This window comes from Mus caroli, chromosome 11, assembly GCF_900094665.2.
Source record: "Mus caroli chromosome 11, CAROLI_EIJ_v1.1, whole genome shotgun sequence".
Lineage (NCBI taxonomy): Eukaryota > Metazoa > Chordata > Mammalia > Rodentia > Muridae > Mus > Mus caroli.
The window spans coordinates 41,108,834-41,131,338 of NC_034580.1; the positions used below are offsets into that span (position 1 = coordinate 41,108,834).

Sequence of the window (22,505 nt, forward strand, 5' to 3'; positions counted from 1 at the left end):
CAGCATAGATTCGCTCTGGAGAGCAGCAGGGGGCGTGGCGCAAGGCAGGGGCGTGCTGAGAGGCGTGACCTGCTCAGGCCTCGCTCCGCCTCCACAGACAGCAGACAGGTTGAGGCTGTCCTCTTGACCTTTTTGTTACTAAAGAAGATACTGTTTATTAGTTCTCGTTTCCCTCCCCCATTGATATTAACTATCTCTTCTGAATTTGAGCTCTAACGTCAACAAAATATACAAGTAGGGACACATTATTCGAAAACAAAGCCAGCATTCCGGAGGCCGTAAAAATTAACCATTTATTTAGTAAAACTCACTGATATTCACAAAGAGCTTAGAGTGGTTGATGCCCCAGATTCGGGGGTGGGCCCCGAGAGCAGCATTTTAAAGTCCCAGGATGTTCTCTGTTGTCTGGCTTGAGCTGGAGGCAAAGGACAGGAAGACAAGACATACCCCATTTTTCATTCCTGTTAAATAGCCTGTCTGAGCTCAAATTACTGAGCCTCTTTGAGTTCTTATTGTCGTCTGAAATATGACAGGAAGGGTACAGAATATACAGTGGGTGCATGCTAGATGGTTGAGTGCTATAAAAGACGGGTGACTACATCCTCACTTCCTTTCCCTGCCCACTAAGTTTAGAGAACACTTGGTATCAAAGAAAAGAAAACTGACTCCTTGATGTTCTCCTGACTACTGCAAAATCCAAAGAATCAACACTATTTTTTAGGTCTAGTTCAGCAAAACTCTTTAAGATATATTTCACGTGTATGCCTGCCGGCATGTATGTCTGTGCACTATGAGCGATCAGACATACACACAGAGGCCAGAGAATGCTGGGTCCCCTGAGTTGTGGTCGTTGTGAGCTACCATGTGGGTTCTGGGACTTCCTTTGGAAGAATAGCCATCTCTTCAACCCCAAAGGAATGGTTTTAAAAGTGAGACTCCTGGAGATAGTCTCTCCTCATCCAGCATAGCTGTCTTGCTTCTTGCCATCTCCAGCCACACAAGTCATTCTCCGAAGTGCCACCACTTTGGGGGTCTTCTTTACTTTCTGTAAGTTTGAAAATGTGGCCCAAAAGAACACTTGACTATCTTTAAGACAGAGATGAAACTTAGCACAGCACCGTGTGAGCTGCATCGTAGGAGGGAAACACACAGACGAAACAAAGAGCAAGCTTTGGGTAGGTAATGGTACTTGATGACACTTGTGTTAAACCCCGGTTTATTGCTTTAAAAATCCCCTGCCTGAGTGAAAACTTCCAAGCTACACAGCACCATTCAATGACTATCTCAGGGCATGCCCAGAGGGAGACTTCCCTGGATCCGAAAGCACACACTTTCTCCAGCGGTTGTCAATGAAACTTGGGTCTTTATTCCCTACTTGGCCAATTTTGATATAACATGCTATCAACCTACCATTAAGTTAAATTTGCTCATCAGGAGCTAATGATCTTACTGAGAATTGCTTGCCCAAAGTGCTATAATGTTCATAGCTGTGTATCAGAAGCATTTGGGCTTTTTAAAAAAATCACTTCAGAGTCCCAAACATCCACATGGATATCTTACATTGGCACTTTCAAATTCAACATTCAAATGAACATTTTTAAAAAATGTACCCAGAGGTCTCTGGATGTCTTCTATGTGGGGACATGCATCCTAGCTTTTTCAAAGACAAACACACGAGTTAGACTCACTCTGTAGGAACCAATTAAGTAGGCCAAGGAGCTGAAGTCTTTATTATGCTTTTTTTTCCTCTTAAAAAGATTTTAGCAGTTACCAAACATGAGCTCTATTGCTTCTTCCTGGGGAGTGGGGAGAATGGGAAGGAAAAAAAACCGGCATCGGCAGATGGAGTGTCAATTAGTGAGGGATGAGGCCAGACGCTGCTCTTTCAAAAATACATTTTCTTCTTGGCTGAAAATCCTGCAAATGCAAGACCAGGCAGCAGCAGGACACGGGCTGTCTTTTAATTAATTCCTAATGGAGCCAAATGAACTTTTCCCTCTAAGATAGGAAACAGGGTCGAGGGGAATCATGATGTCCCCACTGAGTTCAACGCCTTGGGAGCAAATGCCTTCCCTCCCCATTCTCTGCCCCTTGCCGCTTCCCATCCTGCCATTGGTGGGAGGAGCTATTTTAAAACCTCTGCAATCACCAGTGACCCCATGCCCGACTCTACCCCTTTTTTGAGAGTCTTGCTATGTCAAGCAGTTTGGCTTCAAATATTTCCTCTTCCTGTCTCAGCCTCCTGAGTGCTAGGATTAGGCTATACCACCATAACAGGCCTCTTGGTGCTCTTGAATTCACATGGTACAGCTCTCACTGTATTGAGGCTGTTTGAATGTGATTGTCCAGAAGTCTAATCCAAAATCAGCTTTGCCACTGACGTAATCCCAGTGTACACAGAGTAGCTGCTTCTCCATCCTCATTCACATTCACATGCACTCGCGTGTGTGCGCGCGCACGCACACACACACACACACACACACACACACACACACACACACACTTCCCTCTTGGATGTACACACATATACCTCCCTAAAATACCTTTTCTTAAAGAGAATTAAGCGACTGGAAACTGTGTTGCCGGTAAGAGATGTCAATGATTATGGTAACAATTCCAGAAAAAAAAATCAACCCTGGAATGGCACAGGATCCCCAAACCATTCCTTCTGTGTTCAGTTCAGGCAAAGCTGCCACCCTGGGAACTGGCACAGAGTCGCCAGTGTTCCCTGGGATTTCTCAATCTGGAGGCATTGTGCAGGCAGCAACCCATATTTAACTGCATGCCAAAAGATAACTGCAAGCAGTTGGGTGTGAGAAGTGGGGTTTTTTAGTCGCTGCCTTCGCTAGTTAAGTGGGTGAGGGTAAAGTTTGGGCTCCTCTTTATCAGAGGTGGAAAGAGGTGACAGTTTTTTGTAAGGCTTATACCACAGCTAAAAATGACTCCTCCAGCAAAGTATGAATAGTTCCTTTATAAAAATAGGACCATGATTTTGAAAAGAGCCAAAGAAGTCATGTTCTAACACAGTTTTCTTTTTTTTTTTTTAAAAAAAAGAAAAAGGTGTTCTGCTTAAGCAGAACGAGATACGCCACCCCCACATATCCCTCCTTCATCTGTCTCCACCCGTCTCCAGTCATGTCCTTCCTTACAGTGTTCTTGGGACCAGGAGTGCTTGAGCCACCTAGGGTTGGGGGGAGACTCGGGGAGCCCTGCGTGATTAAGCATGCTAGAACTGCAGAGCGCGAGATCAGTTCTCTTCCGCCAGAATCTCTGGGTGTTCCTTCCAGAAGGCATCCCCAATAAGATCACAGTTCAAGGCCACCACCCGGGTTCTGGTCCGAGCCACGGCCTTCTTTTCCCCTTCCATTTCTGCTGGCAGCCTGACTTCTTGTGTTCTGACTTCTTCCACCTATAGGCAAAAGACAGAACAGGGACAATGTTGAGAGAGAGAGAGAGAGAGAAATAGAGACACAAAAAGAATTATGGGAGAAATTCACCTTTTTTGTTGATATGCCACTGACTGTTGGTGTTTTATGTAATAATGGCAGGGTAGCCATCTCTCTAGGTAGAAATACATTTAGTCTGGCATGGAACACACACCTTTAATCCCAGTACTTAGGAGGTAGGCAGATTTTTAATGGCTTCAAGGCTAGCCCTTGAACAGTGAGTTTCAGGCCAGCCAGCATTACACAGTGAAACTCTGTCTCGAAAACTGACAGAATCAACCAGCACTGTTAGTGCTGTGGCTGCAGATCTGTGGTAGAGTTACTGTCTAGCATAGGTGAGGCTCTGGGTTGGCCCTTGGCAACACAAAATTTTCATCAAGTCTTGGGAAAAGGTTACTTTGCTGTATTTTGAAAAGTGATTGTGATGGTCAGTTTTTATGTCACCTTGCCATAAATTAGAATCATCTGAATAGGAGGACTCAACTGAAGAATCTTCCAGATTGTTTTGCTATGGGAAGACCCACTCAAGGTGTGCACAGTGCCTTCTGGTACCAGAACCAGCTTCCATTGTTGACTAAGGACCAGCAAGCCTCCCAGGTTTTCAGTGCCAGACTGGGACTACTGAGCTACCCAGTCTGGTGGACTGTGCAGGTCCAGGGTTCTCTGCCTATCTAGTGTGACACGGCCCCTGAGGGATGTCTGCAATTGCTGAGGCCTAAGAACAAGGCAACTAATGGGTTCTTACCCTCTTAGGTGAGAGACAACTGTTGTTACTATTTTACTCTAAGTCGATTTAATATATATATATATACACACACATATATATATATACACACACACATAAGTATATATAGATATGTACTTATATAAATATATGTTTATATTCATCCTATTGTTCTGTTTCTCCAGAGGCACCAACTAATACAATGGACTTGGGAACAAAGAAGAGTCTCTTTTTATAGTTTGCAGTAACTACAGAACTAAAGATAACTTTCCTCTGCCTGGATTAAGTACCCAAGGCTGTACTAAAGAACAAGCGAGGTAATAAGCGAACTGAGATTGCCAGGGGGATGTGTTCTGGCTCTCAAGGGGCCCTTTAATCCTTGAAAGCACTCATTCATAAAAAACTAACACGAAAAGAAATGAATTTAGAGAAATAATTATGCCTACAGGCTGACGGCTGAGAAAACAATGGTGGAATTACGTATAGAGGCATCCCAGAATATTAAGGTAAGTATGAATTTCTGGGAAATCTAATAAAGTCGCTCAAAGTCAGAGTCTCTGATCTGTTCCCTCTATGCCTGTCTTACGTTATCTCTGAGCACTAAGAACGTCAGCTGTCCTGAGGGGATGAGCCATGTAATCGTTCACCCAGCATGGGAAAAAGTTGTTTTTTTTTTTTAAATGTTTTATGAATGCAAAGTAGGTGTGCCACATGCACACTGTGCCCGAGGAGGTCTGGAGGAAGTGTTGGACTTCCTGGGACTGGAGTTACAAATGGTTCTGAGTCACCATGTGGGTGCTGGGAACTGAACCCATGTCCTCTGGAAAGGAGCAAGTGGTCTTAACTGCTGGGCCATCTCTCCAGCGCTATACTCTACCCATGAAAAGGGTTTATTTGATATGGGGACACAGAAAACAAGTGCACAAATGTAAAATTCTGGGATACTATTTACATCTGCTATAAGAGAGTCCAGGCCACTACTGACTGATGAGCATTCAAACTATTCCTGTATAGTGCCTTCTTTTGGAAACTGTATGTATGGCATGTAGGTGCCCAGCACAGTAGCCCCACATGGGATGGTGAGAAACAGAGCCAGGGAGGGACGAGGGCTCCTGTGACCTGACCACCATTTACCTTTTGCCACACCAACACCGTCCCTTTCCTGTACATGTGTGGCTCATTGTTGTAGTTGATGTGGAACTCAGAGAACAGAATCTCATTCTTGTCAGCCGTCAGAGTTCCCTGAGGAAAACACAGAGAAAAACCTCAGTAGGTCTCTTTCCTACCCTTCCACCGCCAAGGGGAAGGACTGTTGGCGCTCCTCTTAGTTACAAATGAATCTCATTTTAATTAACATTCAGATCACTCTATTACTGAGCCACGCCCCAGTCCCTAATATTCTAATCTAGGTGTCTGCCATCATGAAATCCCCTTCTGCTGGAAACCCTGGCTGTACTGTCCAGACTGTGTGGGATTAGTAGGAGCTAACAGGAAAGATCAACTTTGTATGCATATCGACTTGGTGTTGATATTTCTTACTTGATCACAATGTCATCTCTATTACTGAGAAGAGAACGTAGACGAAGGCTATCTTTACTCTACTGTTTTGTTTTGTTTCTCTATGTAGCCCTGGCTGTCCTGGAGCTCGCTCTGTGTAGACTACACTGGCCTGAACTCGGAGATCTGCCTGCCTGTGCCCCTGACCTCCGACCCCCAAGTGCTGAGAGTAAAGGTGCGTGCTACCACTGCCCAACTGTCTTTACTTTTCTAAAAGGAAGCAAAATATGATTTTGACTCTACCCGGACATGGCTGCTGGCATTCCCACTGGTGTTAACAGGTAAGCCTTCACCATTGATACTATTAGTAAAGACCAAGACTACCTCAGTAATCACTACGTAGAAGACACTGTACCAGGACCTGTCTCAGGACATCACCTCACTGAAGGACCAGTCATCCCACAGGCAGCAGTGTTCTCCAAGAAGGCAGGCCAGTACTGACTCGGCACGGACTTCTCTGTGCATTTGAACACATCAAGGCATGTACTTTCTATAAGCCTAGGAGGTAAGAACTATTACCCTAAACTTTCCTAAAGCAGAGATACACAGAGTAAGGCTGGATGACTGTCAGCACCGACTCTCACTTTATCCGGGGGGCTTTATAACAGGAGTCCAACAGGATACGGCACGAGGGGAGAGAATTCCCAGGGACTAAGGAGAAGAGCACGTGCATTGTCTAAAGAGGGGAGGAACCAAGATGCAATCGCAGCCAAGCGTAAGCAGGCCGGCACAGTGGCCCCAGGAGAAGTTATAACCGACTCTGCTGACCACAAGCAAGGCAGGAGCTTCTGCTGCGGAGAGCTTCCTAGCCTTCCCAAACAGAGCTGCAAAGGAAGCTAAGGAGCAAAAGGGAACATTGCAGAAATGCCAGCAGTGACCAGAGCAAGTGTCCTCAACCGCGTTTCTGTTGTGGGGTCTTTATACCTTTAATCTCTGCTGGGCTTGGACTGGTGTTAGTCCAGACTGCTGGATAAGGGCCCAGAAAACTGTATTATAAAGATTATTGATGTGACCTGTGAGAAAAACAAAGTAACATTTATATACACTGAATCTTATCCTGACAAATGGATAATAGTATATATTATAGCATATTCACTTTGTTTTACATATAGACTACTTATGTTTCCAGGAACATCACAACCCAGCTTCTCTCCACTTTAAAGTACAAAGATCTCAGAGACAGTTAGTGGCTCCCCAGTCTGCCTGGGAGGCAGACAGGGACAGACAGGAAAAGGGGTAGGCACGTAAACTAACTTCCTGAAAACAACTTCACATCTCAGTAATGCCTAATGCAAATCTGCTAACTTAGGTGTTCATCCTAGAAATAGTTGCAAAGGTAACCCCAGGGGAATGGCAGGGACTGTGCCACTTATGACTTCATGAGTGTGTCCCAAAGCAATAAAGGAGCTGCAATCACACAGGCTCTGCATGAATGGAGTGGAAATGCACTTCTCTTCTGAAGAAACAGTGGCTAAATGGGTAAGAGCTCTTGCTGTGCAGGCTGGAGGACCTGAGATTGGATCCCAGTACCCGTGTAAGAAGCTGGGCATAGCCACGTGCACCTGGAACCCCAGAAACCCCAGAGCTCTTCTAAGAGGATCTCTGGGGCTTGCCAGCTGCCAGACTTGCTCCAGGTTCAGTCAGGGACAGAACAAAGTGATGGAGCAGGACAGCCCACTCCTTCCTCTGGCTCTGCAACACTTGTACAGGCTCTGCAACAGTGCACATAAGCACATGCATGTACACATGCACTCATATACAAAACATGCATGTGTACACACACCATGCACACACAGAACAAACAACTACAGATAATTCTCCCACAAAAATCTCCTGAGTTTTCAAATATTGTTAACTAATTAGAGTGTGAGAGACAGTTTGGTGTAGTGGGACACATCCTCTAACACAGGCCGTATAGAGCAGGATTGAAAGTCAGCCTGGGCTATAAAGAAAGGCTCTATTGAATGAAAACAAACAAACAAACAAACACTTTTTAAAAGACACTTGACTCCAACAATGTACTAATGAGGCAAACTTGTATGAGACCCCCAGCTTTAATGCACAGGTTTGGTAGGTTTGATTCAAACTGTGTAACCACTTACAGTCTGCCTGTCGCCAGCTGAGGTAGTCCTTCAAAGTCTGGTTGCTAGGATACAACACGACTCTCCCATCAAATCCTGGAGGATACCGAAGGGGCTGGTCCTCAAAGTAATCCCGCCAGTAAAACACGTAACTGGAGGCGAACTGGGAGGCCACGAGAGTCATGAACTTACTTGTAAGACACATTGGGCGGAACAAGAAAAGAGAAAGTATTTGGTATTAATTCCACGCCAAGACTGGACCTGCAGATACAATAGAGAGATTATACAAAGCTCCCAGACAGCTAAGAGAAACTTTTAATATGTTTTAAATGGAGTCAGCCTCTACTTAAACTACTTACTAACTTATGATGAAGCACCATGACCAAAAGTAAGTTGAGAAGAAAAGGATTTATTCAGTTTATACTTTCACATCACTGTTCAGTACTGAAGGAAGTCAGGACAGGAACTCAAACGGAGCAGGATCCTGGAGGCAGGAGCTGATGCAGAGGCCATGGAGGGATGTTGCTCACTGGCTTGCTTCCCATGGCTTGCTTAGCCTGCTTTCTTACAGAACCCAGGACCACCAGCCCAGGAAGGGGACCACCCACAGTGGGCGGGCCCTCCCCCACCAATCACTAATTTAGAAAGTGCCCCACAGGCTTGCCTGCAGCCTGATCTTATGAAGGCATTTTCTTAATTGAGGTTCCTGCCTCTCAGATAACTTTAGCTTATGTCAAACTGACAAAAACCTAGCCAGCACACTCACTAACACCAAATCTCTCTCCATAGGACTTGGCATACATTTATAATTCAGGATTTTCTTATTGTTGTTTTGTGGGTATGGTATTGTTTTCAGTCTTGGAAGAAAGGGGACCATTATTTTGAAGACATACCAATTCATCATATAATTTGATTCCCCAAAGAGTTTCAGTATACTACCAAATTCAATGTAAGATGGATCTCCTTGTTAAAAAGTTTAAATAACTCTTTCATACATGGAAAGAGTGACCCTGCAATGCTACCCACGAATCACCAGTACTCTTATTTTTCTAGTCTCTGCTTATCCGTCTAACTATTCAATAGGTCAGTCTGGAAGCTGGATTGACAGGATACAGAAGGAAAAGAATTAAATAAAGAAAGCATCCTTAGAAAAAAAATACACAGCACAAGGATTTTCAGATCTCATTGGAAGGAAACAGTCGAAATAGGACATGTGCACTCTGTAAATGCAGCATCACCCACAACCTTTAAGATCTCAGCTGTCGTCATGAGAAACCGAGGAGCAGAGAACGGGAGAACATCCTAGCGGAGGCTGGTTTTGAAGCTCACCTGGCTCTTCTTTTGAACCAATTGCTCTTCTTCCTGAACACAAAGCTGTACTCGTCACTCTGGCCGTACGCAATCACAATGTCCTCCAGCTCCTCCATTACTGTCTGGGCACATTTGGTCATCAGATGGAGGGCCCGGCTGTCATTAGGTTTGGCAAAGTTGTGCTCCTCAGCAAACCTTCATAAAGGAAAGAGAGGAGCACAAGCGGTGGAGAGTCTGTCATTACCAACACCATCCACAGAGGCAGTTAAGAGAGATGGAGAGATAGCTCAGTAGGTAAACTGTTAGGGCCAAGTTCTAGCCTCAAAACATAAAACAGGGTGAGGGCTTGGTGGCACCTGCTTGTCATCCCAGTGCTGGAGAGGTAGAGGCAGGATTCCTGGGGCTAGATGACCACCAGGCTAGAGTATCTGGTGAGTTCCAAGGAAGTTCCATGAGAGACCTTCTCAAGAAAGACAAGGAGGACAGCTCTGAGGAGGGACACCCAATGTTGACCCTACACTTACGTATAGGCATATACAGAAAAAAAAAAGTTTATCTTTCTTGCTTTGACAAACTGACAAAAAGGGATACAACTGCTAGGCTTCAATCCACTTTTCTGTGAAGTTTCACCTTACTGGGTGAATTGAGAACACTTTTACCTTATCATGTTGTATTGCTGATTAGGAAATCAAAATTCTCTTACTAAGTGCTCAATAAACATTACTATAGCTCTACGTACTTAAACAGCTATAAAATGGTAATAACGAATAAGAACCCTTTATTAAAATTAAGTCCCCAATAGTTTATATTCTCTCATTTTTTCCTCCTGACTCTAGTGCAGTCAGTCCATGTAATATGAAGCTGACAATGAGAACAGGACATACTATCAACTCCTGACCACAGTTAGGCTTATGCAGGCTTCTTAACAACTCTCAAAAATAACAAAAGGGTCGCATGTGTGGCTGAAGTTTAAGTAGTAGACCGAGAAATAACACCCACACACACACACAAGTTCTTGCAAACTGGTTTCAGCTAAAGTAGCACGGGTTTTTCACCAATTACAGTACCCAGTTCCTTTTAAATATCTCAACCACCTAGCAAGTCCTTCAGGCGACGCTCAATGCTGAGTGCTCATTGGCTGTCGCGTTACCCCGGTAGCTACGAGAGGCGCACTTCCCGGAAGTGCGGGCGCACCACGCGGTCTCCCGCCCCTCCAGCTCACCGGTGGAAATTCCGGCCGTCCAGCCGCACCACCACCCAGCAGTGCGGCAGGCATGTGTCCTGAACCTCAAAATTCCGCACGTACTCAAACTTGCTCTTGGCCATGGCCACACCCAATCTCAGGCACCGTCTTAAAATAACAGAAGTAGCAGCCAAAAGACTGCCGATCCTCGCCGTGCGGAAAGCCCACATTCGCCATAGGGAAGCAATGGACGGGCCCCGCCCCGGAAGTTCCTGTCGCTGTCAGAGCCGCTCTAGCCACGGTGGAGGTTTCTCTATTGACTCTACTGCCTTCAACTCAGAAGGCTGCCAGGCGTGTTCTTTTGGGTTGTGGGTGCCTGTCTGTGCCTCCATAGGCAATAAATCACAAGCTATCAGATGTTTTGTGACCAAGTTTAAAAGTGGAGTTGTGACCTTTTTGTCTTGTACTTCTAAATAGCATTTATAAAGCATTTCTAAATTCCTTGCTAAGATGAAATACACTAAATTATCACTTTATAGCTCGGGGATGGGGTGGGGAGGATCTTCTAGATTCTTCTAGGTAAGTTTAAACAAGGAACATAAAATAGAAATTGATCATCTGTACAATTTTCTATTTTCTTCCATTGACCCTGTTTGTTTTTTTCCAGAGTTATTTACTGGTTGTTCCAGTAAAGTGTGATTTAAACAAAGAAAGGGCCAGCAAGACAACTCAGTCTGTAAAGATGCTTGACGCCATGTGTGATAACTTTAATCCCTGGAAGCCACATGGTGTGTCCTTCCTTTCTCAGGCTTTCCAAAAGTGAATACCAGAGGCAGGTTACCCTGCCATATGTCATCAGGTGAATTTAAAATTTGTACTCATCACTATTAAAAGATTTTGTATGTGTGTGAGTGAGTTTATGTGCATCTGTGGAGGTCAGAGGAAGACATCAAGTATCTTCGTCAATCCCTCTTCATCTTAACTTTGAGACTGTCTTTCACTGATCCTGGCTCTCACTGGTTGACCTAGAAGTCACTAGATGGCCAGCAAGTTTGAGGGAGCCTCCTCTCTCTGCCTTCCTCACACTGGGGCTGATGGGTGTCAGCTTCCACATCCCGCTTTATATCTGAATGTTGGAAATTTGAACTTGAATCTCTATACTTTCCTGGCAAACATAATAATTACAGAGCCAACTCCCCACTCTTGAACTCAGGATAGTTTTAGACTGCATTTCCTAGCTTTGCCCACTGGGCACAGATGAAATGCTACCCTGCAAGCAATAGGCATCCAATTCATGGTTGCTTAGCACCCCTCTCCATTAGAGTGCACTCCTAGAAGAAGTGACTGCCTCCTAGTTAGTTGTGTCACAAAAAACACAAAATGAGACTGGGACACATGTTGTGGCAGAAGGGATGACGTGCTAGGAGTAATAAGACAACGTGACAAAATGAGCCCAGAGGACTAGTGCTGCCACTGAGCAAATCTGAGGTGATTTGAGTGTCAGAACAACAGCGAGTGATTATCATGTATGGAATAAGTGAAGGCCCAGGCACTATAACAATACTCAAAGAGAGGAAAGCTCATGGATAGTATTGGAAGTATTGTTACACTAACTTCTTACACTGGCAATTGATTATTAAAGGGAACAAGGCCCTTTTCTTGTCTCTTATATAGAACTACAATTCAATTCCAGTTGATGAGAGGAAGCCTTTTACAAAAGAGTGCTGGCTAGTTTCAAACACAGAATGGTGGGCTCAGAGAATCAGTTTTATTCTTTTGTTTATAAACATCTTTGAAATGATTAACTCAAACATGGATCACTAATGGATGCTAAAGCTGTGATCTCTAGAATTAGTGAAAGACACCCTATTCTGGTGGCATTGGCTCTCAGATTGTTTGCTAGTCACAAGGTGAAAGGCACCGTCACAAACGAGAGCACTTGCCACCTTCAGCTGGTCTCCTAGGGAGTGCTATTGATTTTGCTAAAACCAACAGCCGCTGGAGATCCTGGGCAGTGCAGCATGGCAGACACAAACAGGATTGCTAACAGTTGACTCAAGTATTACTCCAGTGGGCCACAGTCTTCCCCATACGTTAAAATCGGAGCATACACTTGAAATTGTCAATTCCCAGGCTGCTCACAGAATCTTTTCAAGTGTGATCCAGGCAATAGTGTATTTTCTTTCTCTTAAATAATTTTCTTTTTTTATTACTTGTTTATTCATGTGTACCCAAGGAGACCAGTGTGTGTGTGTGAGAGAGAGAGAGAGAGACAGAGACAGAGACAGAGACAGAGACAGAGACAGAGACAGAACAACACACAGAAAGACAGAGGGGGAAGAGACAGACAGACAGAAAGAGGGGGAGAGGGAGAGGGAGAGGGAGAGGGAGAGGGAGAGAGAGAGAGAGAGAGATTGATTCCTCGCAGCTGGGGTTACATGTGGTTGTGGGACCCCAGATGTGGGTGCTGGGAATTGAACCTCAGTCCTCTGTAAGAGCAGCAAGTGTTCTTAACCAATAAGCCATCTCTGCCATGCCTCTTGCCTGTCTTAAGTGACTTAAAAAACTTAAGGAAAAAAAAAAACCATAGTAGAAACACCGCACACTAGGATAACTTAGCATAGCTTTGAATAGTTGTATCGCATAGGTTTATGTGAAGATATACAGCAAATCCTAGTAATGACTTTCCCAGGAAACTCCCACTTTCTTTCCATCAATTTATCTATCAGATCCTCAGTGGTTCTGTGGTGGTGCTGTGGTTTCCAGCGTTTTGTGAGTTGAATTTAGACTTTGTGTTTATTTTCCTGGTTTCTGCCACAGATAAGGTAGGATTCACCGTGTGAGTTTCTAGGAACTCAGGCCACCACCAATGCTCTACCATATTTGGTTTATGAATGTTTTTACTGGTGTGTAGTGATTATACAAAATAATGGGTTTCATTTTCATCCATGTATGTAACATACTCTGATTATATTCATCTCCCATTATCCTGTCCTAGCCCTCATACATACATAGTCTACCTCATCCCATTGTGGTTGTGTGTAGTATAATCAGGCTCTGCCTTAGCCTGGGAGCTGCTACCGAGCTACTAGCTCCTCCAGGCTCTCTTTTGTTCCTCCCAGATTAGCTCCAGGATTGACACCACCAGCATTGACTGGCTACTCTTTTCTACCCACCTTTTGCTCCTGGAAGAGCTGAGTGTTACCAGCCCACTCCCAAGACCTTTGAATCCGAGGATAAAAGAAACACTGCTCTGTTCTTTAGAACTTGCCTTGACGCACAATTGCTGGGTGAAGACAACTCCTGCCTGAAAATTCTTGCCCTTATCAATTTATTATCTCCATCTCTCCCTCCACCCTAAACTTAGTGGTTACATCAGCTAGCCCCTGCCAACATCCTTGGCCCCCACCCATAGCGTAGGCCACAGGGTCTAGCTGCCCAGAAACCTTAGATAACTTCTGCTTTCTTCTCTTTCTAAAGCATGCTGGAAAAGGCCCCTCTCTCTTTCCCTGCATCTTCTTTTCCTCTTGGGACCCAGAAATCCCACTTGTATCTTCTGTCTAGCAATTGACCCCTGACCTTCTTTATTGACAAGTCAAGAACCAACTGGGGAACAAGATCTTATGGACAGAACCCTCCCTTACACATTGCTTCTCCAATAGTTCCATCTTCTAGCTACACATACTTTTTAGAGTCCACATATGAGAGAAAAAACAAAAGCAGCAGTTGGCCTTTTGTGTCTCATTTATTTTCCTCAGTTGTGTTGGGGGTGGGGGCTACAAACAATTGCAGACTCCACACTCAGGCCTCCTTAGTTTACCCTGTGATGCCGAAGCTGGCCTCCAACAGTGACCAAAAGCAATTTGTGGAGGAGTTTATTTCAGCTCGTAGCTTGTAGTCCATCACGAAGGGGATGCCACTGTGGGAAGCTGAAGGCAGGAACTGATATGGAAAGCTGGCTTGCTGCTCAGTTGGCTTTCTTTCTTTTCTTTCTTTCTCCTCTCTCCCTCTCCCTCCCCACCACCCTCTAAGAGAGGGTCTCACTATGTAGTTATAGCTGTGCTGAAATTAAATTCACTCTGTAGTTCAGGTTAGCCTTGAACTCAAAGAGATCCTCCTGCTTCTGCCTTCTGAGTGCTGGGATTAAAAGCATGTGCCATCATGCCTGGTTCAGTTTGATTTCCTATACAACCCAAGGCCACTTGCCCAGGGTGGAACCATCTCTCACATCAACCATTAATCAAGAACATTTCCCACAGATAGGACCACAAGCCAATCTGATGGAGACAATTCTTCAATTGAGGTTTCTCTTTCCCGATTCATGTCAAGTTGACAAAAAACTAACCAATATGTGGTTCTAGATTGAAAAGGACTTCAAAGTCAAAAGACTCACTGTACAAATACTTGACTCAGTACTACCTTCAAAACTGCTTTACATCCATGGTGGTAGTCTAATTACAAGCAGTCGCCAATCACCTCTGTCCAATTGAGTTCATTTCTTGCTTACCACTGTTTTTTTCTCCAGAGAGGCATTTTGAGACCCCAATAGCCTCAGTGAAAAACCCAGGAAGAGATTCAAGAAGTTTCATCTGCAATCCTATAGGTGGAACAACAATATGAACTAACCAGTACCCCCCCCCCAGCTCATGTCTCTAGCTGCATATGAATCAGAAGATGGCCTAGTCGGCCCATTGGTCGTGCAAACTTTATATGCCTCAGTACAGGGGAATGCCAGGGCCAAGAAGTGGGAGTGGGTGGAGGAGCATGTGGGGGACTTTTGGGATAGCATTGGAAATGTAAATGAAATAAATACCCAATTAAAATAAAGTTTCACCACTGGGTGGCGCAGCGTCTTTTTGCCGTTAATTAATTAGGTCAGTTTCATACACATACAATGTTCTGTGATCACATTCACTCTACCTTATCATCTTTATCTACCTCACACCCTTCATGACCCACTTCTTCCCCAACTAGTTTCCTGACCCTACTTTCTTTTTTCTTTTAAAGATGTATAGATTTATTATTTATTTATTTATTTAATGTATGTGAGCACACTGTAGCTGTACAGATGGTTGTGAGCCTTCATGTGTTTGCTGGGAATTGAGTTTTTAGGACCTCTGCTCACTCCGGTCAACCCTTCTCACTCTAGTCCTGCTCTACTCCCTTAGCCCAAAGATTTATTTATTATTATACATAAGTACACCGTAGCTGTCTTCAGACGCAACAGAAGAGGGCGTCAGATCTCATTATGGGTGGTTGTGAGCCACCATGTGGTTGCTGGGATCATGAACGCTGGACCTTCTGAAGAGCAGCCAGTGCTCTTACCTGCTGAGCCATCTCAAGTATGGTGGGCAGTGATGGTGCAGGCCTTTAATCCTAGCATTCAGGAGGTGGAAGCAGGCGGATCTCTGTGTTCAAGGTCGTCCTGGTCTACAGAGTGAGTTCCAGGACAGTCAGGGCTGCACAGAGAAACCCTGTCTCGAAAAAAGAAAAGTAGGAAGCTATGGAAGATAACAGTTGTGTGTTTATACAAGAGACTAACTAAACTTAGGAGATATTGGAAGTATCTGGCAAGGAAAGCATAGGTTGCCAGAAAAGGCAAACGTGCAAGAATATTAACAATTACCGATTCTAGTGGTTGCTATAGGGATATCTTTTATATACATGTAGAAAAATTGCATCCTTTCCTATCCAAATACCTTAAAGTCCAAACAGACATCTTGTGTCTGTACCTTTTTCTGATCCATCTTTTAAGTATCCACTTGCTGCTTGGATGTGAACTAGCCACATTGCACACCCATAATCATGCACTGTACACATCACCCTAAAGGAGGTTGGGTCCTTTAGCTTTGGCTTCTACCTTCCATGGTTGGAGCTCTGATCATTGCTTCTATATCCCAGAGAGGCAGAAGAAAGGAAAAGGCAGCTAAAAGTCTTACCTCCCAGTGAATCATCTCTCTTCATATGTTTTTTACTAAAGTGACACAAATTCTGCTTACATTTTTCTGGTAGTTCTTATCTTCAGAAGAGGCCAGGATGTATAGGTTTTTTCTGTTTGATTTTGTTTGTTTGTTTGTTTTGGCTACTGACTGTCTCCAACAATAAGAATTTTTTTCTGAAGTACTTTTTTTTTCTTAAATGCCAACACGTTTTTGTTATATTTCTATTTCTGAGACTTCCATTCAGAAACCACTTTTTCCTTAGGATTTGGTTTATTTTCCCTAAACCCAAGCCTATTTTGAGAGCAGCTTATAGAACTTATTATAAAAATTTGCTATTCGTTTTTACATAGCTGTTTCATCATCCATGAAGACCCAAACTGAGAGTTATGGCAGATGGTACTGAAAATAAAACAGCGCCTTTTTGTGCAACCTATTTTGCAAAGTGGAAAATATATAATGCACCATTAAAAGCTGTCTTGGGCTGCCAAGATGGCCAGGCAGGAAAAGGCATTTGTCCTGGAGCCTGATGACTTGAGTTAAAAACTTAGAACACCCTGACAGGAGAGACCCAACTGTACCAAGTTATCCTCTGACCAATGCTTGCTCTGCATTTGTCGAAACAGTTTAGCCATGTGCCAAGAGTGTACAGCAGGGGAGTGTACATCATGTCAAACACGTCCCCCCACCACACACATACACATACAAATAAATGTTTAAAAATGAGTGATTGGCTGGAGAGGTGGCTCAGTGGTTAAGTTCTCTTGCTGAGGACCCAGACTCAGTTCTGAGCACACACATGTTAGCTTACAACTACCTATAAATCCAGTTCTAGGGGAAATGGCAATGTCTTCTAGCCTCTGTGGGAACCTGCATGCATGCATGTGGTGCATATATATACATATGTAGATATGTATATATATACAAATCCATACACATAAACATAGAATAAAATCTTTTTTTAATTAAAAACTGTATATGAAGGGTTTTCTACATAAATATTATAACAACATTTATTTCTCATCTTATTTTCATTTACTATTTTTAGGTATGCCTTACAAAAGTAAACATCAAGCAAAAATGCTCTCAACTAGAAAATCACTGTCCCTAATGACAAGGTAATTGGTTAACACTTAGTGTTCAGTTTCTGCAAGCTCTAATTTTACACACTTAAAACTCCTACTCATGATTAAGGACTTCATGTTTAATGTTTAGATGGTGATGGCATAAATGGTGAACTAAATGTATAAGATATGAAAGTTAGAACAAAACAATATGTGTACATAAATATGGAAAACAGCCTCATTTCCTCTGGCTCCTCATGTGGAGTTATACTGTCCTTAGATTTGATGGAAAAAAATCTAAAGAGTATCTAGTAATTAGAAAAGAAAGCTGATAAGGCAGGTTTCCTTGGAACTGGGGCTGCAGATTGTAATCTGCACTAGCTACAAACCAACCAACCAACCAACCAACCCACTCAAAACATTCATTTACCAGATTAAAGTACTCAAAGATGGAAAGGCTTCTCTTCTCTCTCTGTCTCTCTCTCTCTCTCTCTCTCTCTCTCTCTCTCTCTCTCTCTCTCTCTCCATGGCCTATCATAAAGTTTTCATCCTAAATCCCATTATACTAAGAGAAGAAAGTATTAACATGTGGTTTTCAAACAATATTTTTCAGTGAAAATTAATGCTTTTAGAAAAGTGATTAGTTATGCTCTAGCTAAATGAAAGCCAAAATCCCAAATATAGAGTGACCACAGAAAACTTACAACACAGTGTAGATAATTTAATGTCATTAGTATCTTCATCGTCACCTCTAACATCTCCAAACTGGGTTCTTTCATCATCTTCAGGACCAAATAGGTCTTGAAGTTTCATTGATTTTAGTGTATGCTGAAAGTTCTCTATAAACCTTCAGACCTCTGGCCTCATCTGCATTATATTTTAATTGTTTGAGCTTTGTTACCATGATAGTCTCTCAGTCAAATCAATATATCAGATGTTTACCCTAGCCTTGTCCATTCTTTAGAAACACCAACTCTCTTCACATTGGTACTCTTAGTTCTTTATCAGCTTTAGCCTCTTGTAACTCCATTCTTTGGCATTAATCATACGGGTTAATTGTAAGGCACAATTGTAACGCAGGAAGAACTCCTTTCTGCGTGCTTCAATGCTTTAATGGACAGACAGGAAGTATCCATCAGTGGTAGGCATTGGTGCATAGTTAGTTAGTTAGTTAGTTAGTTAGTTAGTTAGTTAGCTAAGCTATGGAGGGAGGACTGTCCCCTCACTTTCCAAAAGGAATCTAGGAATTTGCTGCATTTTCCTGGTATTATTGCAAAAGAAGGAACCAGGAGAGCCACCTACAGAGCCAGAAAAACTCCATCTCTCCATGGGTCTCCTGAGTTTAGAGAATGTATATGACCATTGAAGTGGAACTAGTGGCATCACAATTACAGTTTTCTTGGGTAGCTGAACCAAAGGAGGAGAAAAACACGGTGTGCCTGAAGACAGGGTGGATAACCTCACTGCCTTCCCTCACAGCTCATGAGTCCCAGAAAAGGTCATGGTGGGCTCAGTAAGGGTCTCAGAGGTTAGAGGGAGAGTGTGGAGCAAGGCGTAGCCCATGGAAGCACTGAGCAATCTTAGATGGAGTTGGAGACAGACAGTTGGCAGGGCCTATGGGACCTAATTCTGTTCTTCCACCCAAGAAACCTGAGTAGCAATGGAGGGTCAGGGTGATACCAAAATGTCCCAGCCCAGCAACTCAGCATGCATCTTCTAGCCTAAATGCCAAACGCCAAAGGCCAAGCCGCTCAGTCCCCTTCAGCCCAAACCTCCACAGGAATCATATCTTGAAAAGACAGTATTTGTATAGAGAACTCAGAACCAGCCCATGAATCCCAACTCCACTGCAGTTGTGTGTGTGTGGGGGGGGGCAGAATGAAAGAGCAGCCCCCATTCCCCACTGCAGCCCTTCAGCAGAAGGTACAGTCTGTGCTGGGGCAGAAGTAAGGTTTCAGTAGCGTTGTAGTCACAGATTGTGGTTGCAAAGTTGGAGGTCATGCTATCAAACAGAATGAGATATTACAGGATCTACCATTGATGTGGATAAAGGATGCGTCAGTGAATGACATGATATACTTTACTACACACACTAACTGAAAACACAATTGATAAACAGTGTTTCATGTCTTACCTCCCACGTTCAGACAAGTCACAGCCCAGTGGTGATACAGTGGTGACCAAATCTATTGAGCATTTCCAAGTTCTGTGTGATTATGCGTAATAACCCTTCCTGGTTAGAGCTCCTCTTTTGAGGGGTGGGGGAGGTAACAGAATCTCATTATGCAGCCCTGACTAGCCTGAAACTTGCTGTGTACATCTGCCTGCCCCTGCTTCCTGAGGACTCGGATAAAAGACCCATGTCTAGCAGAGTCATGTCTTTATCGGCAGAACAACCCACTTTGCAAATGAAAATGTAAACAGAAACTTAAAAAAAGGGGGGAGGGGAATTAAAGCTACACTTCTGGTGTCATACTGTTTCCTCAGTTGCTACCATCTACCTTATTACCTGATATTGAGCCAAATGTTTAAGATACAGCATCTGGATTCATCCCCCAGCCTCCATGTTGAAAATCATTCTTCTCGTGTATCAGCCGTGTACAAGTTTTATACAGTAGCTTGTGGAGACACTATGAAAAATGAACAGAAAACTTACCAGATCTCTAGGGTTTGATCTGAATTCAAGATAAGAACCCGTCTCAAAGAATTCTGAGGGAGGACAAGCAAGCTGTAAGTCTCTTTGAACTCACAAAATTGCCTTGTAAAACCCAGCACATGGAAAATGTAAAGGTAAAGTTGTTCACGTCTGTTTCCCGGAAAAACCAACCAACCAATCAAATAGAATTAACGTGTGATCTAACAATTCTTCTTTATAGGGTTTACACTCAGAAGAACTAAAAACAACTTCTTTCTTTGATGTTTTACATTTTCTCTTTCCTTCCTTCCTCCCTCCCTCCCTCCCTCCCTCCCTCCCTTCCTTCCTTCCTTCCTTGATTTTTTTTTCTGAATCAAGGTTTCTCTTTGTAATCCTGAGTGTCCTGGAATTCACTCTGTAGACTAGGCCAGCCTCTACCTCCGACATCTGCCTCCCTCTGCTGCCTCCCAAGTGCTGGGATTAGAGGCACGCACCACAACTGCCCCACTTAAAAATTTCATTGTATAGATCTTTCACTTGGTTGGCTTTATACTAAGATCTCCCCCACCCCCCCTTTTTTCCTTAAAAAGATTAATGATTTGGGTATGCTAATTTTGTAACCTGCCACTTTCCTGAAAGTGTTTATCAGCTTTAGGAGTTTCTTAGTAGAGTCTTTGAGGTCTCTCAGGCATAGAGCCATGTCATACAGAAGTAGGGATGGTTGATCTTCTTCCCTTCTTATATGCATCCCCTTTCTTCCTTTTTTGTCTTTTTGCTCTAGGTAGGACTTCAAGTGCTCTACTGAATATGAGTGGCGAAGATGACCACTCTTGTCTTGTTCCTGATCTTAGCAGGAATGCTTGATTTTATTCTCCATTTAACACAAAGATGGCAATTGGCTTGTCATATATAGATAGCCTTTAATATGTTGAGATATCCTCCCTCCATCCCTAGTCTCTCCAGGGTTTTATCCTGAAAGGATGTTAGATTTTGTTTGGATATACAATCTGGTTTAAATTCCAAAGAGATATTTGTGCATCTATGGCCATCGCTACGATGAGGATGTAGCCCAAATTCCTGATAATGGTTTGGTAGGCAAGATGGAATGTGGCATGTATTTATAACAAGACGCTATTCTGTATGAAAAGGTAAGGAAACACTGACATATGCTACAACATGGCTGAACTTTGAGGACGCCATGACACATGAAATAAGCCAGCCACAAAACCACAACGAGCATTCGCTTGCACTCGTGAGGTGCCGGGAGTAGTCAAGTCCACAGAGACTGAAAGTAGCCTGGTGGTTGCTGAGGGTGGGGTCAGGTTGGAGTGTTTCTTTGTTTAATGGATGGAGAATTTAGTTTTATAAGATGAAAAGAGGTCTGGGGATTGGTTCACAATTATGTAGTTGTACTGAATTGCATGCTTTGAAATGGCCAAGGTGCTAAATTTTATGTATATTTTCCCACTGTTAAAAAGACAGAAAGCATTCTGAACATGACAGGTATTTATGGCCTACATTTGTACCTGCCTCTATATTTTATTATTTCTATTACTTCAGAGATCACTGCGATGGAAAGAGAAGTAACTGGCATGGGTATGGAAGTCATATTTCAGTTTGGCACCCTTTATGCCGACTCATTTCAATCTCACTAAGAGCTGCATTATGCAAATGAGGTCCAGGGTGGAAGAGGGTAAGAAGGACTAGCTTGTCCCTAAATCCTCTTCTCCCTCTGAACCACTCTAATCCGATTTCTGTCTGAGTCACAGATGTGTTTCCAGGAAGGGCTGCTTATTTTGTCATAGTTTCCAAACAGAGAGAAGCATTGGGACAAAGCAGAAAGCACAAGGTCATGAAATCTGGAATGACTATTCTAGAAGAAATTAATAATTACAGAGCCTTGATTGTGTGTGCGTGTGTGTGTGTGTGTATTTTAAGATATTTCTGATATAGCTCAGAATGAGTTGATTTTATTTTAAGATAGTCATTGATGGTGTGTCCTTAAATGGATATATTTAGTCAACTGCTCTATTCAGCAGAATTCCAGAAGGATTTATTTGTTAGAGAGTTGGGGAAAAGAAGTTAGGAGGTTAGGAGAACAAAAATTGGAAACCAGACATGATTTCCTAGCCCACTAGACTTTGTTATATTTATTCCATAAATTTACTCAATCATTGGACAAATGTTTCTTAATTTCCTACCATGTTACATGTCCATCTGGTGAAACAAAGGCATGCCAGTGATGCCTGCCTAATGGAGGTCATGGTCTGCTGAGATGATGGCTTAAGGTATATTGCAGTCACTGCCTTGTTTAGGGAGCTGGGATTACTCGTGAAAATGTCTCTGACAAGACGGTATTTGAGTTGAGACCCAACATGAGGCTGTCAGCTTGTTTCATAGGTTCCTGGAATCTTCTGTTGTAATATTGATTGAACATTTTGCCTACGCAGTTTGCTTGTAGAAGATTTTGGGAAAGTACCAAGAGCAAATGAGTTTTCATATCATGGATCAGACAATTCATAAATGTCTGTTGAGCACCTTTGGTATGTGAGAAGGGGTGCTATC

At 43.3% G+C, this 22,505-nt stretch overlaps 1 protein-coding gene across 2 annotated transcripts; it reads right to left on the reverse strand.

Annotated features, from left to right (window-relative positions):
• Window positions 1–2,952: 2,952 nt before the first annotated feature.
• On the reverse strand, window positions 2,953–10,555 carry Thg1l (tRNA-histidine guanylyltransferase 1 like). Of its 2 annotated transcripts, none has more exons than XM_021176993.1 (6): window positions 10,342–10,555; window positions 9,138–9,314; window positions 7,830–7,999; window positions 6,652–6,740; window positions 5,305–5,412; window positions 2,953–3,409 (listed from the first exon to the last, which is right to left on the reverse strand). In XM_021176993.1, exons 1-6 carry the CDS (start codon window positions 10,530–10,532, stop codon window positions 3,248–3,250), a joined length of 897 nt encoding a protein of 298 aa, XP_021032652.1. In that variant the 5' UTR covers window positions 10,533–10,555; the 3' UTR covers window positions 2,953–3,247. The 2 variants fall into 2 exon arrangements, with proteins under 2 accessions (XP_021032652.1, XP_021032653.1); XM_021176994.2 differs by lacking the exon at window positions 10,342–10,555 and adding an exon at window positions 9,476–9,594 and having other exon boundaries at window positions 3,033–3,409.
• Between the last annotated feature and the right edge of the window lie 11,950 nt (window positions 10,556–22,505).

What these genes read in the sequence shown, in the direction of transcription:
- Thg1l (XM_021176993.1), bottom strand. Translation starts at nt 10,532, where the DNA reads ATGTGGGCTTTCCGCACGGCGAGGATCGGCAGTCTTTTGGCTGCTACT. An exon ending in CAGCTGGCGACAGGCAGACT is followed by an intron (nt 6,741 to 7,829) that starts GTAAGTGGTTAC and finishes TTTTTCTCACAG; the next exon opens with GTCACATCAATAATCTTTAT. An exon ending in CGGTGTTGGTGTGGCAAAAG is followed by an intron (nt 3,410 to 5,304) that starts GTAAATGGTGGT and finishes TTTTGCCTATAG; the next exon opens with GTGGAAGAAGTCAGAACACA.